Source organism: Acanthaster planci, linkage group LG16 (assembly GCF_054643075.1).
Source record: "Acanthaster planci isolate LZ-2023a linkage group LG16, COTS_SCS, whole genome shotgun sequence".
NCBI classification, from domain to species: Eukaryota; Metazoa; Echinodermata; class Asteroidea; order Valvatida; family Acanthasteridae; genus Acanthaster; species Acanthaster planci.
This window is the reverse complement of record NC_141792.1, coordinates 13761881-13786295: the sequence shown is the minus strand read 5'-3', so window position 1 is coordinate 13786295 and position 24415 is coordinate 13761881. Positions and strand designations below refer to the sequence as shown.

Sequence of the window (24415 nt, the reverse complement as noted above, 5' to 3'; positions counted from 1 at the left end):
TGTGCCTATGCATTAACGTTCACACTCGAATGGTGTCCATGGAGATAACACCATTTTGGCCAAGTTCGCCATCTTGCGCCGCTGCGTGGTGCTATACAATCTTTGGCCATGACCCCAAGTGATGGATTGCACAAGATTAACAAGCCTCTCATGACTTAACTAGTCTTTTATGATGTAACGAGCCTCTTTGCATGATAAGCACCACGACATCTGATTTAGTTCTTTAATTCTTTACATAGACATATATCTGCTTGTGCAAGTATAAGCAAGCCATCTAACACAAATATTTCACTAACACACCATACATGTCAATGCACAAGTGATACACAAACTCTTGAATTACTACACAGGAATAAACTCAACTACCATAAACAATGTATAGATCACCCCCTACATACTTACCCAGATGGAACATTCCAGAAATGCCTTCATGTGATTGGTTAAATGTTAGAATTCACACTGTTAGTAGGGGTACTATTATATTGATGGGATCAGATAGGATACTTGCAACTTCAGTTAGAGAATGTCATGTTAATCGCATGGTTAGTTTTACATTTTGTAAGAATAACTGGTATGTTGGCAAGCAGATGGTAAAAAGAATTGTTTGTCTGGTATTTAATACTTCCAGAAGTTTTTCAAAATTCCTTTGCACAAATCACACCTTGATGTATTGTAAAAAACCAATTACATAAGATGACTCGTGAAGAAAATTAAAAAGAAAAGGAAAGATCCACACAAAGCAGAAAGTGAGTGGCACCATCTTTCCAGGCAATCAACCACTAGCTTAGCCAATCAATACAATCAGTTAAGTTTTCAAATCAAACTTTGAAAAAGCTTCTCTCTAAATGTGAGCAACCCAGGATCCATGCAAAGGGTTCAGATAAGGGATTTAGTTGAAAGTTGAATCCACACTGAGCTTGAGATGGGATCTGACATTGCAATCTTTGACTCACCTGTTCTGACATCTTCGAATGAAGCGTTGAATCTTACGTGCAGCATCTTGCTGTAGCTTCTGACGAGCCAATCGTTTATCCCTACAAACATATCACCAAGAATAACACTTAGTAGTTCATCTGCATAAAGTAAAGACATATGATGACTCCTGGAATTAGCCACTAAGGCAAGGAAACTTATCCCCTGGTTGTTGAACAATAAGAAATTCTGGAAACAAAGAGGTAAAATTTCACTCACTTTGGTTCCTGTTTGTCGCACAACTCACCTGAATCTTTGCTGAATCAGGATGGCCGCATCCCGGCTCTTACGAAACTGCTCCTGTGCCCTGTAACCACGGTAATGGCTCTGAATGACAATGGCCGCACGCCGACTACGCTGAAACTGACGGTAATGGTTGTAACTACGGAAACGACTCTGAATGACCTTTGCTGCCTCTGACATCTTACTGTACATTATGTACTGAAAAATGAAAGTATGCAAGTCATCCTTGAAAAATTGTTGTGTGTGAAGAGCAAAGTTAGCTCAATACCCATGTTGATAGAATCAAGAAGTAAGAAGGAAAACAGAGAGACAGACAGGCTAACCAACTACCAGTACATCCTACCTGTTTGTATCTCCTGTAGTAATTCTGAATGATAACCGCCGCTTCCAATTCCTGCTGCTTCTGCTGTTGACGACCCTACAACACGAACAATAAATTCAACATTAAGATTCATTTTGTATTTATTATGACTATTTATTTGTGAATATTTCTTTCATTTATGAATAGGGTACCATCCTTTAACCGTAGGAATTTTGAATCCACTAAGCATATGCATGATTTCAATGGGCCCTAGGGGGTTAGGATCAATCAACCTGTTATAACAAGTGTAATAGCTCGACAGAGGTACCTTGTATTGTCTGAATGCATTTTGGATGACTAATGCTGCTTGGTACAGTTGCATCTGCTCCTCATCTGAAGAAATGAAAAAAAATAGATCTGAGTACATGTTCTTCTTGAAACCTCCAAAATCCCCTAAGGAAATCAATATATACTCATTAACAGCAGCTTGACTGTACCTCCATATATCCACCTACATCCTTCAAATCCAAAATCTCCCTGTGGATTTGAAGAATCTGGCACAGTCAGGGTTAATGAATTTGAGATAGGCTTGCCTTTCAAATAAATTTGAAATAACATCATTATTATTTAGATATAAATTGCAAAGGCTTTCAGACAATACTGTAGATTTTTTTAAATGCCAGAGCAAAGTATTGATGTGCACTGCAGTATAATTCTGCAGTCTTCACGATGACAATTCAGAAAAATGAAAAACAGAGAAAATCTGATGACTCATTTTTTAAAAAAGGAATCAACCTAAATAAACTGAAAGACTTACCTGAGAGTGTAAGGAGAGAGAATGCTCCAACTACCCCAAGGCTGTTACTGGCTCCTTGAAGGAACTCGCACCAATCTGCTGTAGAACTCTCCTCCTCAAAGCTGAGGTTACTAGGACTAGGCAGACAGGAATCAGCACTGTATGTACTTCCAGCTGAACTTTCCTCATGAATGGACCTACGTAAACCAAGAGACGAGGTTACATAGCTAGATACCCAGGAAGTACTGTTATACAACCAACCAGCCAGCTAGCCTGGCTTGAGATGGAAACACTCAAATCAATCTTTTCTACAAACATCTATAATGGGGCAGCCATCTTGCTAGTCTACTATTCAAAGCAATGTTACCAAACTGAAGCTGGAAAGAGAAAGTCTTTTCCCTTTTATCCAATGTGAAATTGTATTACTATTGGCAGAGTACACAGTGAAACATAGCAGCATCGTGATGAAGGTGTCTACCTGTGTGACTCTTGATCTCCAAATGTATCCATTCCATGACCTGACCCCGAAACACCAACAGAGGGCACTAAAAGACCGCAGTCATCATGCTGATCTCTTGCTTGTGGGAATTTCATACTATCCTTGATGCGAGCTGGTAAGGCATTCAAGATCTGTTCAGCTAGGTTCAAGTACTGCTCCTAAAGCAAAAAATACAACATTCAGTGTCTAGTAATTACCAGTTTCCTAAAATATTGAGTTTTCAAAAACCAAGTTTGGACGTATTCAACACTGACCACACTAAAATGTCAAAAGCAACTGACAAATTAAAACTGAATTCCACTCTGAATTCTCAGTTCAAATGAGTAAATTATGAAATGTCAAATCTGTGCCAAGGAAACGTACAATTCTTCTTGCTGTTTGTTATTCACAACACCTACCTTCTGATTTGGTTCGGTTATCCAACTGAATGGTGCAGATGGTCCTGCCGCTTCCCCACCTTCATGTATCAACGTGTCTGTCTGCATAGGGGAATCACATCGGTTATCTATCAGCCCGTGGGTCTGGGCTAGGTTATGGGATTGGTTTTGCCCAATACCATTGTTTGATTGGAATGTGTGTCCTGGGTTGTGCACTGGGGTGCTTCCAGAGATTTGTCGATGGATCTGTCCTTGGTTGTTGCTAAGCAACTCTCCTGGGGTCAGACCTGCAGTTTGCACTTGGATATGGTCTATGCCTAGACCCATCTCTGCTCCTAGTTTCCTAAGCTGTTCAGCATGTCGTTTTAAGTCTTCACGTTCTTGTTCAGAGAGTCGACTAACATCATCATGCTATAAATAAACACATTAAAAGCCAACGGTTAAAGTAAATTTGCAAAAAACAGTGAGTTTGTTTCTTTGAGTAAAGTGAGTAAAAACCAATATCAATATTAAGCACAATAAGGTTCTCAAATAACGACAGTTCATCAAACATTCCAAGTGACTCACTCTTTGAATATTCTCAATGCCCCGTAACAGCTGCTGCACATCAAGTAGATGAGGGCCCCTAGATTCATGACCTCGGGATGACCTCCGTGTCTTCTCAGGTACCGTGTCCACATCCATCGCATCTCCTAGACCACTGTAGAGGGCGCTATTTGGTTTCAGGCTCTGGCCAAAAGCTGGTTGGCCAGTAACTGAGACACGAGGACTGTGAGACTTGAAGGAGATTGGACTCAGGAATCCTTGAGAGACTGGACTAACAGAGAGTTGAGACATACAACCAGATGATGGAGATGGGGAGTCATAAGGAGAAGCCAGCTCCAACGGTGAACGAGGCGTATTTGATGAACAAGGTGTCGCAGTTGATGGGGAAGATAACATGAAAGCTGGTACCCTGTCAGTTGGTTTCTGCTGAGGTATTGTTATAGGTGGAGTGCTGAATGTTGGGAATAAACTTGGGCCATCAAACTCTAAGTGTTGCAAGCATTCAGCAAGAGCAGTGTGACCTCGACTCTTTGCCATATCAATTGGGAGACGACCCATGGAGTCACAGACGTGAAGAGCTTGGGGACTCCAGACATAAAGCAACATAGCTGTTTCTTTATGGCCCAAAGCTGCCGCCCACATCTACAACGACAATATCAATACTTCAACTTAAACAGGAACTGACATCACATTTTATGATGGAAAATATCATAACAAAGGTGATAGGTTAAGACAAAACTAGGTTTTCCTCACCAGAGGGGTGCAGGAGAAATGATCAATGTTCATTGGATCAACTTCCATCTCCAACACCAGGCTGTGCTGTTCATTTCTGAAAAGTAAGGAAACAAGGTACACAAATTTGCTCTTTATCTAATTAATTATGTAACACTTCCAACTTTGCAAAAGGAACTGAAAGTTTTCAAGAAACAACGAAACTAAAGAAGCAAAGACAGCAACATTAATAAAATCAACTAAGGGGTAAAGTTTGTTGAGTTCCATCTGCTAAGCTGACACTGCTGAATAATGTTCTCCCCTGACCAAACATTTCCTCCCACTGACCCTCCCGCAGATCATCCTCGATGCCATTTTTTTTTCACTTTCTTCTATGGATCTAAAGCTTTTGAAGAGCAGTGATCAGCATACTTCCAAGGGCCCTCAGGTTATTGCCATAGCAACAAAAATTAATAATCTCTTTAGATACCTCCACGTGACAAGAGTGCTTATCAGCTTTGTATATCCAAGTGCAGCGGCCAGATGAAGTAATGTCATCCCTCTATGTGAGCCTGACTCCGCCCCTAGTTGGGAAGAGCTTCCTGGTGCCCACTGGCCACGCATGAACTGCTGACAGAGTGCCACCACACGGTCTTCAAAGGATAGCTGCTGGTCACTCGGTCCACTGGACGATCCCTGCAAACAAAGTGAAGTCTTCAATTTAGAACATCTTATTCTTCTGAATCATTGAATTTTTATGAGCTTTGTAACTTTGTCTATAGTACTCCAAGTCAGTCATGCAGGGATCAGAGAAAAGAGGATCAAGCCTTTGTGAAACGTTAGCTGAATCATTCCAACTCAGTTTCCGCAATGGTGGGAACTGCACTTTGCTGGTTCACAGGCCACTTTGAAATGCATGTGTAACGGTCGTGTAACTACGAACAAAATGAACATTCCCCACCAGCATGGCTGCTTTGAACCAATGAGGGGGTGCTTCTGCACAAAGTGGATACTGGCCATAAGACACAACTGTGTGAGACTACAAAAAAGATAGGCCAATAAAATTCAAATTTAAGGATTGAGTATTTCAAAAGTGAATTCAGTTTACAAATTCCAGTGTTAGGTAAGAGTTGTTTCTACAAGCACAGACAACCAGAAAACAATGATCCTCTTACAGAGTGATTGTATCAAAATGCAAGAGGTTAATATTACCTGTTTGGAACTCTGTGATTTGTTTAAGACAACTCGTCTCTCCATGTGCTCCAATCGATCCAAGATGGCCACGTGGAACTGATTCTCTGTCGGTCAAAAACGAGGAAAGTGCATTTAGCAATAAGAACTTCAGTAATGTTATTGTTTATAATTTCAGCTAGGACAGTATGAGAATTAGAACATATGGACTTACCTTCAAGTGACAACCACTCATGTTGTCTATTGGGTCGTTGTTGAGCACTGCGAGCTTTGTACTCAAAGATAGCTGATTTGGAGATGACAACTCCATCACATAATACCTTAGTAACAGCAAGAAAACAACTCAGTTAGATACTTAAACAATGCCTGAAACAACAACTCCCATTTATAAGTCGGACTGTTTATTACCTACCTGAAGAGTTATGACTCAAGTTTCACAAGCAGGGCAGTAGCAGCTAAGTACTCATGTTTGTTAGTCTGTCTATTTAGTACCTACCTGTAGAGTTATGACCCAAGTATCATGAGCAGGGCAGTAGCAGCGAAGTACTCCTGTTTGTTAGTCTGACTATCTGTTTGACTAGTACCTACCTGTAGAGCGATGACCCCAGCTTCATGAGCAGGGCAGTAGCAGCGAAGTACTCCAGTCTGTACCAGTGATGCTGGTACACTGTAGTTATCAAACATGCATTGATAGTTTGCAGAAGTGGAATGCCATGGGCCTGTTACGAGAATCTTTACACCACCCTGTGTAGAAAAATGGGCACAAAGTCTGGTCTGTCAAAGTCTTTAATTTTTTCATCAAAAAATGTCAAGTTTAACTTAACCTTTATTGTTTAAATTTTCAAGTATTCCTACATGTAGCTCTCTCACCCAACACACATATAACAATCTTGTAAACCACTTAAAATACTTAAGAAATGTTTAAGACTGCGTGCCTTGTCTTTTAAGTAACTGTTATCAGGTGACAACATGTATGTATAACTTTATCAACAATGATACAAGCTCTTTAAAGAAAAATGAGATGAGTGACTTACCTCCGGATAAGACCAATCAGGAGAAAATTCAGTAATTGCTTCTAGACATTGCTCAGGTAAAGATGTTCCTTGCTGTAATGATAGTAATCCCTCTGAGTGAACACTGCTTCCACTGGTCACTTGCTGACCGGTCAGTCTGTTTGAATCTGACAGCTGGTGTGTGGCATCCGGAACAGGAGTAGTGCCTAGAAAAGTAAACAGAAATAGAGAAATCAGGAAAACACTAAGAATATTTCCTACTTCATAAAATTTCATTAGTAAAAAGGTTTAAGACAGGGGTACTGTGTATGCTTCCATGGGTAATTGGAGCTCCGTTTTTACGGCTAGAAATCTTCAAGTATCCTGAAACTTCACCAATGTCCAGTAAATCAATGCCAAGTTCTTTGCACCTCATCTTAGAGACAGGAAAATCCTTGTTATTAGCTGTAGCCTTGCTTCGCCTTCCTCGATCCGGTAAATCTTTCAAAAGATCCTTAGATTAGAGACCCAAGTATCACACCTTTAGGCCGTAATAGTCCTTATATACTACCGTACTTCTGTAGCTGAACCCACCTTGCAATGAACTATCCAGATTAATGTCAGCCAGGGCACTGTCAAACATCTCAGCATCAAAATCAAGTTCAATGTCCAGATCACTGATGCAGAAATCACTGCCAGTTGGCATAGCTGCTCTGGTGTCCTGGTGACTTGGTGGATGAAATGACATCTGTGAGGGTGACTCATGTGTCACTGTGATGGATCGTGAATTGCCCTGAATGCTGACTGGAATGACTGGATTTTCAGGTTGTGTCAAAGGTTTGAACACTAAAGTCTTCTCTTTATCAGAAGAACCAGAGGTGACTGATTTCGTAACAGTTCCATTTTTGCTTGATGGAAACTCTACTGGTTTTAAAAGGGCCTGAGCACTGAACATTCCTGACACTGCAGGTAAGGAAACAGCAGCAGGATGCACTAAGCCTGCAGTCTGCATCACTGAAGATGGTGCTGCAGATGGCTGTTTCATGTCTGAAGTTACTGACTGCTGAAGTGGATGCGTGGTAGGTGTTGCAGAGAATGTGAAAACTGTGTTGGCAATTACAGCATCAGCTGCCAGGGTGTATGGAGGGGGAGGGGGCAACAGCGGTGGTGGGGGGATGTTTGCCTGTAAACTTTGTTGGAAAGATGGGAACTGATTCTGTGGGTTTAAAGGTTGGAATAAACTTCTCGAATGTGTGACTTGTTGGGCATTAGCGTCAGTGGAGGTGACGGTTACTGAGGCAGATTCCTCATTGACTGAACCCTGTGCAGAGATGGAAATCTCAGTGGATCTTTGTCTCTGTAGATGAGCATCATAGGAAGGTAATCGACTAGGTTCACTTGCTGGTATGCTCTGAGGTTGACTGGTAGCCAGTACTTCCTGACTTGATTCAGGTCTTGCAGGCGAGGGCAGGTAAGGTGGCAATAAGACAATCTTCTGATGAATCCCTGGTTGGTTCTCAAATCGATTCCTACAAGTCTTTAAGCTGGGATTGCTAGCGACCATTGCTCGCAGCTCTACCGATTCTTCATTTGTGATCAATGGTCGACTGTTGAAATCACGCACAACCTGCCCACTCTGCATACCAACAGCTTTATTCTGACCTGTTTGTGTCGATGCCTCAGATGCTACAGGGGTTCCTTGTACTGTCCCACCACTTGTGCTTCCTGGTACCCCACTCACATTACCTTGCTGATTTAACTGGTAACCAACTAAGGTTGTGTTGCCAACGACACCTGTGCTTTCAACCTCATTATAAGCATTGAATAAGAGAACAGGTAACGGCGCTATCACACTGACATCCTGTAACTGGTGAGTAGGCCTAGCCTGGCTCTGGTCATTACTTGGCGTGCTTGCTTGATCTCCACTCAGTCCAAATGATTGAGAGTCTGTGACAGGCTGGATCGTGGAGGCTTCACTGAGGACTGACATAGGTGAGGGTGGGACACTGGAAATACTCTGAGGGCTAGGGGCAGAGCTTGAAGCTGGTTTAGGGGTGGAGCAAGATGCACCTGTGAAAGGATTTAAAAATTAAATTTGAGGTTTACATGAAAAGTGAGCAGCAAAAAACTCAGATTACAGGCTGTGCATCCTCCTCATCCTTGGGAGAAAAAAACAACGTTTGGTTTGGGTGCAAATGTTAATGTTTCTTCCATTAAAATGCATGATCACTTATGACTGGTATTCAAAATAGGAGCAGAGCCATCCTTTAAGAATTAACCTGTGTTTGTTCCAGCCTTTTCAGTTAATGTGCTGAAGACAACGGTCTGCTGATCTCTATGTTGGTTCTGCTGGTCTTGTAAATCTAACAAGTACTGCACCACAACGTTAGCTACGTCAGCCTCCTGTAGCAAGACAATTGATTGGTCATTTATTGCCAAAGCAAAGATGTAACGAGAAAGTAAAAATATACATCAAAATGAGACAAAAAGAGAAGTTTTTTCAAAGAGGCTTACCGATGTCAAATTATTCCCATTCAGCTGTACCTGTGTTCCAGCGACTAAATTGAATAATGAACAAGAAACTTTGGTTGAGGCAAAATATTGTTTGGCAAATGTTCAAGTAGTACACATGAATCTATTGTTTGTAGTTTATCTAGTTTCAAAGATTCCAACCATTTTACAACTTTTCATTTCAACATTTTCATCATAAAAGTTACTGCAGGATAAACCCTACTGGACATTTTGCTAAATCCTGATTAATAGATATGAGTATATAACGTACAAAAAGTCAAAACAACTAAGGAATTCCATTTTATTTAAAATATCATCATTGTCAGTTTGAAGGCCATTGTCTAGTCTGTTTTCGGTTGGCCAGAAATATCAACAAATCATTACAACAACTGTGGACAAAGTTAGAAGCTAAATAAATAAATAACAGAAAGTACACTGGTTGATATCATGGTATGTACATGTACAAATAAATCCAGAAAAACTAAACTCAATTGTCAAACAACATGCATTGTACATAATTATATATGTTCAACGTCAAACTAAAAAACAGCATTGCTACTGTACCCGATGTTGACACACATGCCAAAAATGCACTTAAGGAACACATTATTCATAAAGCCCACCAAAAGGTTGACTGTTCATATTCTATAGTTGGGGGGAGGATATCTGTAAAAGACAGGTGCTTCACATTTGACATTTTCAGTTGTTGCTGGGAAAAGGTCATAACCATAGCAACAGCAGCTTAGCTGCCGATTAGCATTGTGTTGCTATAGCAATGGCAATTACCAGTCACTGGTAGATGCACTTAATGGGAGAAAGGATCTGAAAGCGGATTGTTGGTTGTAGCTTGGATACCGGTGAATTGACTTTACGGTTTCTGTGCTACACTCATCATCGCTGAAATTGAAATGAATGTGTGTTTATAAACTGCAAATATTGATCCCTGGTAGAATCAATACGCTCAACGGCTAATACCAATACAATAGTTCAGGAATTAGCACCACATGCAATTCTACAACTTTACTTTAACATCTTAATATTTTTGGCCAGGACAATAGCAGGCCTATCTATGTCTTAAGGCCTACGTGTAGCACTCCCAAAATGTTACAACATAGGTAAAAGTGCACTTACACATTGGTTTGATTTGTTGTAAAAGTTCTTCTCTTTGCCAGACAGTTCCTTTATACCCCTTGGTGTCCAGCTGATGTTGAGGTGTAGGAAGGGAGGTGGGTAAAATTGAACTGACTAAAGGACTATTGTTGATCTTGGAGGATTCCTCGCTATGATTGGGGACATTCAGGTAATGGACAAGAACTATGTCGGGATTCTGATAACAAGAAAAAAGGGGGGAAAACTAGAGATTATGACCAGCAAATACAATCTTTCCTCAAAATGTCAACTTTTTTATTCAAATCCTTCTTGCTTTAATTTCCAGCAGCTGCTATTAAGGAAGAACGGTGATGCTACCATTGTAACCTAAACCTGCAATACACAGGCAAACAGTGATATTAAAGTTATGCTGTCTTAATCCAATCATCGCACATATATGTATTTATAGGCCATTAAATTTTACATTGCTTCATCATCCATTTTCCTAAAGTTCTGCACGTACATGTGCTTGAAACTCAATATCTGGTTTCAGTTTAGGCCAATCCATCTTCATTATTCTGTAGGCATGCCATATTTGTACATGTATTATATTTCAACTCCTGTACACCTAATTCTAATAATGTTAGGAAGTTTACAGCTCTTTGCATTCAATAAGGAGGAAAGTTCCACAAAGGAAGGTTCACATCAGACAATCCTCACCTGTAACAGCCAGTAGCTTCTCCTATGGAATGTTGGAATAAGGGCTGAGTGTACATAGCTCCCATATATACACTGTAAGACAAAGAGAAGTGTTCACAGGAGAATTAACAATGAGATTGTGGTGGAGACTTGTGATTACCGTGTAAATATTGTGGGCACTCTGGTGAAAACAAATCTCACAGTAGAATGCCTTTCCTGCAATCTTCCTGATATTTAGTGATTTAATTTAAATATCGACCATTTTTTCGTTCATGATTGAAGCTTAATTGAGAGGTATTTTCCAGTGACAGACCTCAACTCCTTGTATTTTAAGCTTCATGTGATCCACCCGTGTCGTCCGTTCATTCTTCCGCTTCTTCCAGAAGTAGCCATCCCTCCGAAACCGGACTCGTTTGCGATTGTAGAGAATCAACGACCCACTCTGAGGCCTATCAGTGTTAATCACAATCATCGCTACAAATTAATACAGCTGGCCAATCTGTCATTTTGCACAAAGACTAAACTGATAGATCTGCATGAATGTTCATCACACAGGCTGCAATATTTTGCCAAGACACACAAAATTCACTCACGTAAATAACCTTCAATGTGAGATACATACATGTACATGTAAAGCTTTTGTACCACAACCATTGTCACATTTCACGCTTGTGTGCAATATTTTTTTCAAGTTGTTGCTACTGAATTGGCAGCCCTGGGCGATATTTTCATCTCCCCAGGGAGCTGAGATGGTATTTTAGATTGCTTTGTGTATTGGATGAGCAGCAGTAATGACATACAATATGCAGTGTCTGCAACATCCACTTGAGTCAATTTGTATGCTTCATAAAGTATATTTACTGGTACAGGTACTTTGCAGGAATTGTGCTTGAGTTGTCAATTTCCATTTGGTTTCAACTTTTTACATGTGTATTGGTATATACATGTACATGTATACCATCTCAGCAACTGTTTGTAAAAAAATACCAGACACATATGGCAACCATTTTGAAGACTAGACAAAATGTTAAAGCATTTTAAAGTAAGAATGAGCATTAATAAGCATTGAGCATTATACCATACAAGCCATGTACGGTGCAGGTGCAGGTAGCACATATGCAAATTACTCCTCATCTGGACTGTGATTATCCACCACTGAATATTGTCAGTTTATCCTCCCCCCTTGAACACAAACATTCTCAAATAATTTGAATAACAATGTCTTTGTAACATTCATGTACATTCTCATCATTTTCCTCTCCACAAAATACCCAGCTGCCTGATGTATATGATGTACATGTACATTACTACGGGCAGACGTCTTGCTGAATTAATTACAGGTAGGCAGCATTCCTAACTTCACCGCCTTGGAGCTCTTTCATGATTAATTCCTGTTTGTCCATCTGTTTTTCCTTAGGTAGTTGGTATTCTGAATTGTTAATACCAGGATTATACTCTTGGCTAACAGAAAGCAGTAAAAAAAAGGATGAGAGAAAAAGCCTTCTGTAAACATGAGGCCTCCTGGTGCACAGCAAGGACAAAGTTCCACTCCGGTTCATGTTCATTTCCCTCTCTTGATGACGCATCTCTGATATTAGATAGATTTATGTGCCATCTGGGCTGTTTCATTACCAAAGGTGTAAGTTTTCTACACGTAAACACCTGGAAAGTTCCATGTTACATGACAGGCTAATTGTACAGTTTGATCTTTGTACAATCTGATTTTAATTGATTGATCCTCAAGTTGTATTGCCATTTATGTACATGTACAATGCCACAACATTTCAATCTAACAAGGTGCAAGCAAAGTGCACTTGTTTATACCTGTTCTTTGTGGAAGTACTAAGCCATTGATCATGGTGGTCAAAGCTGATCAGCCAAGATGCGATTTCCTACAGATAAGAAATGAGATTAGATTAAACTAGTATCAATTCAATGTCTCAAGTAAGTGTGCAGCATTTAGAAAAAGTACATGTACTTACCAGTGTGTTTATTTACAGTATGCAAAGGGCACTCAGTAAATGAATATTCATGAGATTATAGATCCAATTGTTGATACCATTTTCCAGTTGATATGTCTTTGATAGTGTGTAAAGCAATTAGCAAGTCTTGTTTCTCTGAGGTACATGTATGGTTAATTTCTGAAGCCTGCAGTATTGCCAATGAGTAGGCTCAACTGGTTACATTTATGCTTTCATCAGTTATCAATATAAGTATTGGAGCCATTTGACATACATGGACATGTACTAGAACATACACGTTACTGCCACACAACATGTATGTACATGTACATAGATGCCGAGATTTGTCAAGTCTCAGCCACACATTTCATCTCCAGGCTGATACATCTTTCAGAACTGACAGCAGGTGCTGTCTTTAATTATCAAACAAACAAAACAAACCAAACCAAATGAAAGACGCGTGGAACATGTATACATGTAGATCTCCACTGAATTTCAATTTCAAAGTACTACAATGCAGCGATATTTTAACTGCAACATGAACAAAATCCTTTCTATCATATTGCTATAAATCAGCTCAGCTATTTACCCAGTACATGACATTTATGTCATGTTCCGCTTGAACAACAGCAAAAGTATGGTACACGTACCACTACTGGGCCGGAACTTTGTAAAGAATTGGCAAATAATTCATTTCAAATTGGCAGCTCAGGTACCAGTATTCATTTTGTTTTTAAACGTTAAAATAACCTTCCAGTGAAGAGTCTGTTGAAGTTACGGTGTAAGTACAGTACATGTAAATGTGCATATTTTATTCATTAATACCATCTATATTCGTGGAAATTGAATTTCTATACAGACAGCAAATGAACAGGTTATCAATGTTAACTTTTGCATCTGAGTTTTTTACACCTTACGTTAGAAAGAGACTGCTGCACACTTTAAAAATCATTTGCACATGGCATACCGGTACGTGTACATGTAATACAGTATATGATTTCAATGTTTCACAGGGATCTACCGTATGTACAGTATTCATTAGATGCAGTGCTCTCGGACACAGCTTTTTTCCAAGCATGCCAATATCTCCAGGCACTTCCCCTAGAACAGGACAGCATTTCAATGCAAAAGCACGCCAAATGCTAATCAACGGAAGCTGCAGATTATGTGTCCATGTGGAGTAATTGATCCGACTTTCTAGGGACTTCAACACTTAAGATAGGCAGGTGCCAAGTCCTTGAGATGACGACGGAAATTCAACAAGAAGGCACAGATTCACCTGGCCCTCCTCTGAGTCTCTTGTTTATAGATTTCCATCTATAGACATTCAACATTAAACATAAATGCACATGCACATGTAAACAGTCAGCCTTCTGCAAGGTTACATAATGCATACCATAGTCTGCACTTCAATGTTGTACATTATGAAGGATACCTTTTTCTTGTAGGGTGAAAAGGTACCAGGTCCCAGAATATTACATGAACGTTCTATAAAATCCAGTGGCTGTTCTTACATGTATTACTTTTTCTTACAAGTAATATATTATGACTTGAGTGATTACACTTGATAAAGTTTAACTCTACCTCCCTGGTGTGCATGTAAAATCAGATTGATATCAAAGAAATCTGTCCTGTTGGTGCTGGAACCCTGGCTTTTTTCATCAACATCACAGTTTGTATTAATCATAAAAGTCTTTGCATAAAACCAAAATATCCCAGAACACTTGTAAAAGCTGTCTGAACAAAAACCCCAAACAAACAAAAACACAAACAAAAGAACCCATTCCCGAATGCTACAAAGTACTACTTAGTAGTAACATGTAGTACTCAGCCCTGTCACTTGTAAGAGGACATGACATTATTATTCTCTGAAGCCATAAAATACAATAGAGAAGACAATGTACCATACAGTGCTGTGGCACTATGAATGCATGGTTTCATTGTTCTCTGTACAAGTAACAATGGAATAAACCTAGCCAGAAGTAGTAATTTGTAGCGCTAGGTCCTTCAGGCTCAGAGTGTTACATAGTATTTTGTAGTACTGAGTACTCTAAGCCAAACAACACCCGGTACTGTTAGGGCTAAACAACCTGGCAATAACATACATTGTACCTATGTGCGTGTATTTAGCCTCTCAGTGGGATGACCACTTCTCTGATTTTGAATGCACAAAACGATTTCCCCGATCACTGATCAAATTCAGCAAAAAGGATGAACCCTCTTCTGAGTATCACCATTAGTCACCATTAAGCTCTCTTAACATAGGATCTACATGTATCAACCTAGTGAATTCTACCTATCTGATAGACCTAGTCATTACTATAGATCTTTTAATTTGACAGCAAGTACATGGCCTTTTCACATAGTCTCTGATGAGTCTGCTGACAAGTAAACCCACCTGTACCAGTACCTGGTTGCACCATGAATGTCAAGTTTAAATGTCAAGGTCCATTTGATGCACGACGCTGATTATAAGGCAAAAACACAAAGTCTTCATGAGTTAGGGGACATTTGCTATCGAAATTATTGGAGCTGTTGGGTTCTACACTACATGTACATGTACAATGTAAATGACCAACAAATTAAAAATAGGAATTTTAAAAACCCTGCCAACTCAAATGTACATGTAAATACACTGTTTTTGAATTCTGATTTTATTACAGTTTGGAATTCATATGATTCCCAAATTTTCGTCTTAACATAATTTGTAAAATTATGTACCTGTCATGAAAGCCAGCAAACATCCTATCTACCATTAAATGTACACATGACTACTTTAAGCAATACGGATCATACCAACAATTACTCACATATGCTGTATCCATGTACATGTACACTACTATACATGTACCAAATAAACAGGCAACTCAAATTCAAGCATACTCTACATATCTGTACTTGAATGTTTGTGTTTCTTTATCAGTGATCTTTTTCAGTATAATAATCCCTGTCAAAGCTTACATGTACTGTACTTCCTTTAATTAAATTTCTTGCTCTGATCAGTAATGTGGATATGAACGCTGAATCGATTTGACAGGCAATTGAAACTGAAGTGAAATGATAAATGCTTGTCACATTGTCCAACAAGGCTTATCACCAACCAGTGGTGGGGGGGGTTGTTTCTTAAGCAGTTGTTCCTCCTCACATAAATTCCAACATGCCTGGATATCTCAGCAGTAGTGTGCCTTTCTCCCTGCTTTGGTTTATGAACGTGTGGGTGGAAAGATGATACGCTGCACTTTTGATCAGTGAAGAGCCGACACAAATGCACAATACCAAGCCATGGTTATTGTAATCAGGCAGACCATATCAATAATCTTGTCACAGGCAAAGGGACGATTTGATTAATGAATTGGAAGGGGGATTGAATCAGTAAAGTAGGCAGAATGAAAGACTGTTTCTTGGTCTTGTTAATCATTTCAGGTACCGTAAGAGGACTTTGGTGTCTAACTGACCGCAACGATCAAAATAAATGTATGAGAGATTTATTTACAATCTACCAGAGGCTTTGCAAAAGACCCCGGTGTCTCATTAGTGGCTGTTGGATCAGCACTGGTGTCATGAAAGGGGAGGGAGGCTGGATGCCACACATACAGTATCCATGTATGAACTGTAGGAGTGAATAGCACATGATACAAAACTGCTGGAGGGGGGAAGTTAGTCATTTTTGAAAATGTTCACTCCTCCCTTCCTCATGTTCCTCCCAAAATCAGTCATGTACATGTACATGTGCTGTGCTTACATGTACCACATGTAAATGTGCATACATGTACATGTGCTGTGCTTACATGTAGCACATGTAAATGTGCATACATGTACATGTACATTACATGTAAACCGTACAATGACATAAATTTAAGGTCCAATTTTTTGTGTGTCCCTGTCTAATCTTGTAAGTATCCTACATGTATGGAACACATCCTTCAATTTTTGAGAGTGATAAAGTAATGAAAATTACCTGCCGAATAAATAAAACTAGTTAGAAGTTAATTTAAATGAAATAGCCCCGTTCAACGGGTCAGATGTACACGTGGTGTGTGTGTACATAAATGTATGCTGACACAAAAATGTCACACTTCTTGACCTCAAATTTACAGGATGATCCATGACCCAGCACCAGAACTACCGGTACTTGAGCACTGCTTGAACTATCCAGACATACATGTACATGTACCCTTCATATACGCATGTACATTGTACCAGTAACTTTCATTTGTACTTATGTAAACACGTAGACACAAGGACAGACAAGAAATAGTGTTGGTAATTTATAGAGCACCTTTAAGTAAAACATGTTTTCTCTGATTTTATCTGTTCGAATAAATATGGAAGTATCCAAATCGAACGCAGTGTCATTTGTCTTCAGAGCTCAACTATAACAAGCTCAAAAGGGCTTTTTCTGTTCATGCCAAGATGCAAATTCTGAATGTACCGTAGATTGCGTCATTCCGAGAAAACAGACTCAAATAACGGAAACCCTCACTTTCTGTTGGTAGTGGATAAACCCTTGTGCATGCCAAACAATGGCTACATTCACTGTTTGGCATTTGAACAGATAATACACATGTCTGAACATACATGTAGTGAACAGATCAAATCAGAGAAAACGTGTTTTCCTTAGAGGTGCTCTTTAAAAAGGATCACAGAAGTTAGCATTTAAACAAAAGGTGTAACAGATTCAAACACTAAATAAATGGAGATCATGGAACTTAACTGAAGAGCCCATCTGTATCGAGGTTGAAATGGAAATGCCACAAAAGGCTACAGCACAAAAATACAACAAAATTAATCAGTGAACCTGACTATTCAGTTAGGAATCTCATTTATTCAGCAAAAACTTATCCCCTTGTTGTGTGTGGCATTGTACACATATGCACACATACACCACATGTACCGGTACATGTACATAGGCGCTGATGTTCCCAAACAATCGTGGACGTTACACAAAAGAATTAATGACTGTCCACAATTCCCAATACGTCCACGATTGCCAAACGTGTACAAAACATATCACAGACCTTCCAAAAAGAGTTAAAGTATGAACAAAAGAGGACAATAGGAACATCCACAATTGCCCCCCAAAAACAGGTTTATACATTATGTACATGTGAGTACACACACCACGGCTACAAGTACATGTACATTACTTTGGACAGATGTCTCACTTCTACTCGACATATTGTATTAGTCTCTAGTTTATTACAGATCCTTCATCCCAAGATGATTAAAGAGACATATCAATGTTGGTCAAATAGAATGACAGCCAGAACACGACTTGGAATACAAAGAATGATGAATGTGTCACACGATACTGGCTGAGAATGCGATGGTGGGAGTTGATTTCTGTCTTTATCAGTGACTTTCCTGACGGGCAATGCACGTTTGAAATCATGTGACTGCTGAGATTCAATATGCCTTCGTGACAGTAAGCCAATAAAGACAAGCATTCCTCAACAATAACAGCCTGAACATCTATCACTCTAATCACCAGAAAGGATATGTGAAAGTAATATACATGTATGTATAAAAAGGAGAGAGATATATCAAGTTCAAGCGATGTGCGGTATGTGCGTAATTTAACTCTTCTTTCAAGGAATTGCTGGTATATGTACATTCAGCACATTTTTTATGAGCAAAGAAGATCTTGAACTGGGGAAAAACTGCAATCAGGAAGCGTAATCCCAAAGTGAGTCAGTGTACTAAATTTTTCCAGCTTGCAAGAGACACTTTCCAAATTTAAGCCCACAATAGCAGATCAATTTGACACAAACATGTACATTGGTATGTACAGTAACCTATTGTAAATTTTGTAGACAGGTCCCTTCGTTATTTGAAAGGTACCAGTATTTGGTATATTCATCTTCACAACCAAGCCATACATGTACCTTGGAATTCCTCCACAGTGAAACAATCCAAAGTGCCTGTACTGCTAACATTTTTGTTCTATTCCTTTAGAAGATGACAGTAGTGTACCGATACACACATTTTTACAATCGTTCTTTAAATTCTTTTAGGTCACTTAAAGTTCAGCCTGTACATGTACGGTGTTTTAACACAAACCGTACCCAGTACCACACGTAGGCCTACCGGTATATTCTTTACATTTTAACTTCTTCCAGTACTGGAGATATGTCATACAAAACTGCTACATACTGCTTGCTAACTACAGTAACCTAAAATACAAATCACAATATATGGAGGGCCTGACGTTTCGATCTTAGCAGAATCTTTCTCAAAAGCAAAAGTATTCTTCCTATGTTGCCATTAAAAACCACATCCACGTACCGCTACACGATGGACCATACACTACCGATAGTAACCAGCCTCTACATGTATTCAAACTCAAAAACCTCTTGAGTTTCACCAAGTTCTGTCAACACTCTACCTGGATGTGACAACAGTGCCAACTGCAAATTTTTCTGGGACTCTCTCTTACCAGTAGGTACACAGTTATCAATCAAGCTAATCGAGGGTGTCTGCTCAAATTTGCACTGGCCACTGACGCAGACTGCACAGTAAATTACACACTGTTAGTCTTGTCAAGTGTTTGGGTCGATCATTTATCACAGGAATACTACTGGCTTATTATTAATTCTCACAGTAAAGAACAGGACATGCTAGGAACATGTAAGCATTCCAAAATAAAAATAGTAACATTGTAAAAAACTGTAAAAAATAATAACACAGTAAAAAAAGTAACCTTATAAAAAATATTTGACTTCAACAATCTTGTTCAAGATGCACATATACTCTGTGTCTGGGAGGTGTTAATACTGTACATCAGGTAGATTACATCACCGTAGCGACAAAACCCATATTTCAAGAATCTGGTTACATTTGTCAGTTTCATACCCAGTTCTTTCTTTAGTCCATCAAAACTTCACAATTCTGAATTGGAGAGATTTAATAAATCTACTGAAATTCTTACAAATAAAAAATAGTTTTGAAAAATTTCAAAATATTGTAAAGATGTCAGAAAATCGAAAGACTTTTCATCCTAAAAAAAATCCATTCAACTCCCAGAAAAAAATCAGACGATGAGCAGACAACCTGGACACTGACTGGTAAGACAGCTTAAACTTCAGCTAAAAGTTTGCAGCTTACAAGTATGCGTACAGCTGCAAATGTCTAAACCAAACAGAGTGGTTAATTAAAATGTTGAGAACGTACATGTATCAGCAAGATGGTTCAATTAAAAAGACCTTTGGATCACCAGGCAAAAACAAAAAGACAAAACAGCCTGGGTTGAGGACTGGATCAAGGCCACATTTGATTGGGTTATTGGGCAGGTCTCATTCAAGACAAGGTGTTCTGAAGAAGGAGGTTTGTAGAGCGAGGGCTCAGGTATTGTAACATCCTCATTTGATGAGGGTGTGAAGAGTAATGGGGACACAGCTGGGCATTGGAATGATGAAGATGAACAAGGGCTTAAAAAGACATCTCATTAAAATGCTGTTAGATATTGTCCAACATATTATGAGGAATCAGATGGTGTCCATGAATTTAATACAAGGTCTTAAAACCCATGATCATGTGTGTGCCTTTTGTATATACATCTAGTGTGTTATACGGTTCATCTCCATTATTTCAATTAAATTGTACATTGTAGGTTCATTAGTTCAGGCCATACATGTACAGGTACTTGTACAGGTACTTGTACAGGTACTTGTACAGGTCCTTGTACAGGTACTTGTACAGGTACTTGTACAGGTACTTGTACAGGTACTTGTACAGGTACTTGTACAGGTACTTGTACATTGTGCACTTCTCACTCTTTTGATTCAGATTTTTCATTTTCACATTTCTCATTTTTTCTGATCACGTTTGGCTTATTATTAAACTTCCATTAACTTTCCTTTTGCTGTAACCGTCAAAAACAGTCAAAAATTCCTTCCACTTCCCCTGTACAGTAAAGAGACAAATCATATGTCACTTGACTGATTTTGACTGATAGGACAACTGTGTTGAGAATTGCATCTTTGCATAGGAGGTTTTAATCATTTTTAATCATTACAGCTAATGCTTTTACATTGCTGGAAAGGGTTACTTGCATTTATTTGAAGAAAAATTTGAGTCAATGGAGGAATATTCATTAAGAGACTGTTTCCATTGCTGTGCATCTTCTGTTGGATAGCTTTTAACTCGGTAGATTAGCATCAACTGACATCCAGGACCCATGTCACATTCCCAACAGCACTGCTAATGGCTAGAGACAGTTCAACTACACCATAGTCCAGCATGAATTACGCTGCTTGGCAGCCAAACAGGCTGAGAATGGCACCACTCTTCAATCATGATTACTTTCCAATAAAATCAGCAGAGGAACTAGAGGAAGTAACCAATGTGGGGAAGAGGGGGAATTTGCTGCATTTTTCATGAAAGCTCAGTCTAGAGGATAGTGTAAATAAAACATGAGATCAAACATAACGACAGCAATAAAAAAGACGGATGAAAATTTTATCAAAATCAGAAGATTGGATTGAGATTGAGTAGGAATAGCAAAAAGCGAACCAAAGTACGCTGGTACCAGTAGTGGTACATGAACACAAGAAAAGTGAATGGAAAAAAACCCCCAGAAAATAAAAGAATACAGGACATTACATGTACAAGATAAACTTTGAAGGTCATATTAAAAAGGGGTAATTTGTTAACGTTATGTAAAAAATCAAGTGGATTACACAAACATACTCGTACATGTATTTACCAGTACAGTCCACAGGCCACAAGTTAGAAATACATTTACATCTCACAGATAAGCCAACCAAGCACTGTACAAGTACATGTGTAAGTTCTACAAGCTTGTTTTTAATAAACACTGTCCTCACATCAGTCCCTGTGTCATGGACTATACACACATACATGTACATGTATGTAAAATACAGCATCAGCGTGGAAGGGTTTCCAAATTCCAGTCACAGAACCACCAACCAGGCCAGGTACCGGGTACATTGTACAGTACATGTAACCAGTATGGAAGAGGGTAACCATGTGAAACTGTCACAGAAATACTAACCAGGCCTGGTACCGGTAATGGAAGAGAGTAACCATGTGAAACTGTCCCCACGGTGATGAGGTAATGGTGCTAATACAAATAATGATGTGTACCAGTATTATCCTTCAAGGAATGAAGACACGCCTTCAATAACTAGTGCATTCTGCCTTAATAAGATGTTGAACAGACCGTGGTAATCAAGATGACCTGTTTTATCTTGGTTTCATTAGGCCGAGTGATACCTGGCTGACAAGCAGAAAGAGAACCTCATAATCTATTTAACTAACACGTACACGTAAGTAATATACATGTACATGTGGGGTAGTTGGGTCAAAGCATTGAAAAATCAAAAGAAAGGCTAAACTGGCTGTATCAGCAAACTGAATGTATTCTTATGGACATGTACATGAAATAGGGTAGCTTAAATATAGCTCTAATATAGTAGCTTACGAACGTTATGACAATAATTAAGAGGTATAAGCATTCATATGAGTACATGTACAGTGTATGGTGCACAGTACATGTATCTCACAATGTCATTCACAGCATATGTGGTGTGTTTTATTTTGCGTCAAGCCATAACTTTCATTAGTCCGAATTTAGACCATATTGAAGCCAAAATACTGTCATCAAATATACATTGTACACAATAATGCACATGTAAAGTCCTGAAAAAAAATGTACCAGTGCATGTATAGGAAAAGAAACCTCAAAATTTCCAAGATAATAAATGTTTGTTTCAGTATACAGGTACCGCGTACGTTATGTGTATCAGTGGACTGTGTACCGTACGTGTACCGGTACATGTGTAGGTGTTCCAACTCAACAATTCTTGTGTTGCGTGACTGGTGAAGTGTGCAATGTAGTCTGTCTAATAGTTTCTGATGCCATCTCAATAAACACACATGCTGGTGGAAGCAACAACACAATTTCTGATAACAACACAAAGTCAGACGAGTGGCTGGTAGGATATAAACAACCATAATCACTTGACATGCATGTATGCAGTGCATTCGCCATTCCCCTAATGATGGACAAAGCATACTCTTAGTAAAGTTGAGTTTCCTGGTTTTACACAGAACATTACTCAAAACAAAAATACATCCACCTGCTCTTAGTGCTGAAACCTTCCAATAATTACAATGTTTATCATGCAAACCATCAAATCCTATCAGTGCATATTTGTATGAAAGAAAAAACTTTATTCTGAAATTTATGAACGGGCCCTATAAGTTGAAGCCCCTGTAAATCAGTCCTTGAAATCTCACACGACACTGGATTTACAGTGTAGTCCTATAAATGTACACTGTGCAAATTCGTCCATGCGGAACTTTGAATTGCACAATTTTAATTTTTTTTTCAAAGTGGGAGGGACACGGTTTCAAGTGCGGTAACACAGTGCTCCTGCTGAAGAATTCTATTAATAGTCAAGGCTGTAGGCAAAGTTTACAGAAATGCAGCACTACAATACTACAGGTACATGGAAAGTGAAATGAAATATTGACAAGGAGGCCTTCCTGAAGTGAAGTGGCACAGGCCACAGAGAAAAAACTACACTATAGATGTACATGTACATTAAAACCGGTGTTCCACTAATGCATGCGACAAACAAGTAGAAACAGAAAACAAAAACAAACCACGTAATAAACAACACTTCAGAGGAACAAAGCCAATCAATTTAACACCTGGCTTGGTACAATTCCCTTTTTCTTTTAGTGATGTTCACTTTTTTTTATATTCTACGTACATGTACATGTGCAAATCCTGCAAAGCCTTTGGCAATAATTACATCATAGCACTGCAGTCACATTCAGGAAGGCAATTTCTTCACACCATGACACCAATGCCAATCACAGGACCATGACGGTTGGTTACTTGTGCAGATTACCTGTACATGTACCTACCTCATTAGTATTCCAACGATGCCGTAGGCACGGTAGTTCTGTCGCTGGTGGGATCTGTCGCAGTGTTTCAGGTAAAGTAATATGCTGCGTCTGGCTGGGCCTACCTGTAGCTGAGAACCCGGAGGAATAAAAGACAGAAACTTTGCTTAGTGTGAAGGTTTCAAATTCCAGAGTTCTGGGCATCATCCTCAGTAATGTGAGGCTTACATGTAACATGTTTACAACTTCCCGCAACTGAAGATGTTTTGTCCTTCTACTGTGCAAGGAAAACCTGCACCTAAAAAAAGATTTCACTCAAATCAATAAAATCTGAGAAAACGAGTTATGAATGAAATAAAGATCTTAATCAATTGATGTAAAAAGCCTTTTCTTTACTGCACCTGTGCCACAATTTGTTAACTGTTCATCTTAACTGTTCTGGATGTTTGTCATCTTGTTGCAAATAACTCACCACCTGCACAACAGCCTACATGTACATGTACTCACACTGGTACAAGTATATGGGTTTTTGAGTAATGTGATTCACTTGTAGGGTGTGCAAACAGCATAAACATAAGGGAAAATACACACACATGTATCCGTTGGAAACTGTACATGATATTGATTTCATGATTCACTGATTAAAATTTTA

General features: G+C 39.1%; 1 protein-coding gene across 2 annotated transcripts in view; it reads right to left on the bottom strand.

Moving 5' to 3' along the window:
• LOC110979167 (calmodulin-binding transcription activator 2-like) overlaps positions 1-24415 on the bottom strand; it is a 37402-nt gene that overhangs the window by 2504 nt on the left and 10483 nt on the right. Inside the window, exons 2-24 of one of the 2 annotated variants that reach the window (XM_022234734.2) lie at positions 23785-23894; positions 12752-12819; positions 11241-11376; positions 10949-11020; positions 10271-10466; positions 9143-9186; positions 8908-9031; positions 7223-8698; positions 6671-6855; positions 6225-6380; positions 5851-5956; positions 5658-5743; positions 4936-5141; positions 4488-4563; positions 3756-4376; positions 3210-3599; positions 2791-2969; positions 2334-2509; positions 1845-1909; positions 1559-1633; positions 1220-1413; positions 954-1034; positions 403-426 (exon numbers count right to left, since the gene is read on the bottom strand). In XM_022234734.2, the coding sequence (XP_022090426.2) occupies positions 403-426; positions 954-1034; positions 1220-1413; positions 1559-1633; positions 1845-1909; positions 2334-2509; positions 2791-2969; positions 3210-3599; positions 3756-4376; positions 4488-4563; positions 4936-5141; positions 5658-5743; positions 5851-5956; positions 6225-6380; positions 6671-6855; positions 7223-8698; positions 8908-9031; positions 9143-9186; positions 10271-10466; positions 10949-11020; positions 11241-11376; positions 12752-12819; positions 23785-23894 (4846 nt within the window). The remainder of the gene's footprint in view (positions 1-402; positions 427-953; positions 1035-1219; positions 1414-1558; positions 1634-1844; positions 1910-2333; positions 2510-2790; positions 2970-3209; positions 3600-3755; positions 4377-4487; positions 4564-4935; positions 5142-5657; positions 5744-5850; positions 5957-6224; positions 6381-6670; positions 6856-7222; positions 8699-8907; positions 9032-9142; positions 9187-10270; positions 10467-10948; positions 11021-11240; positions 11377-12751; positions 12820-23784; positions 23895-24415) is intronic. The other variant, XM_022234735.2, reaches the window with a different exon arrangement.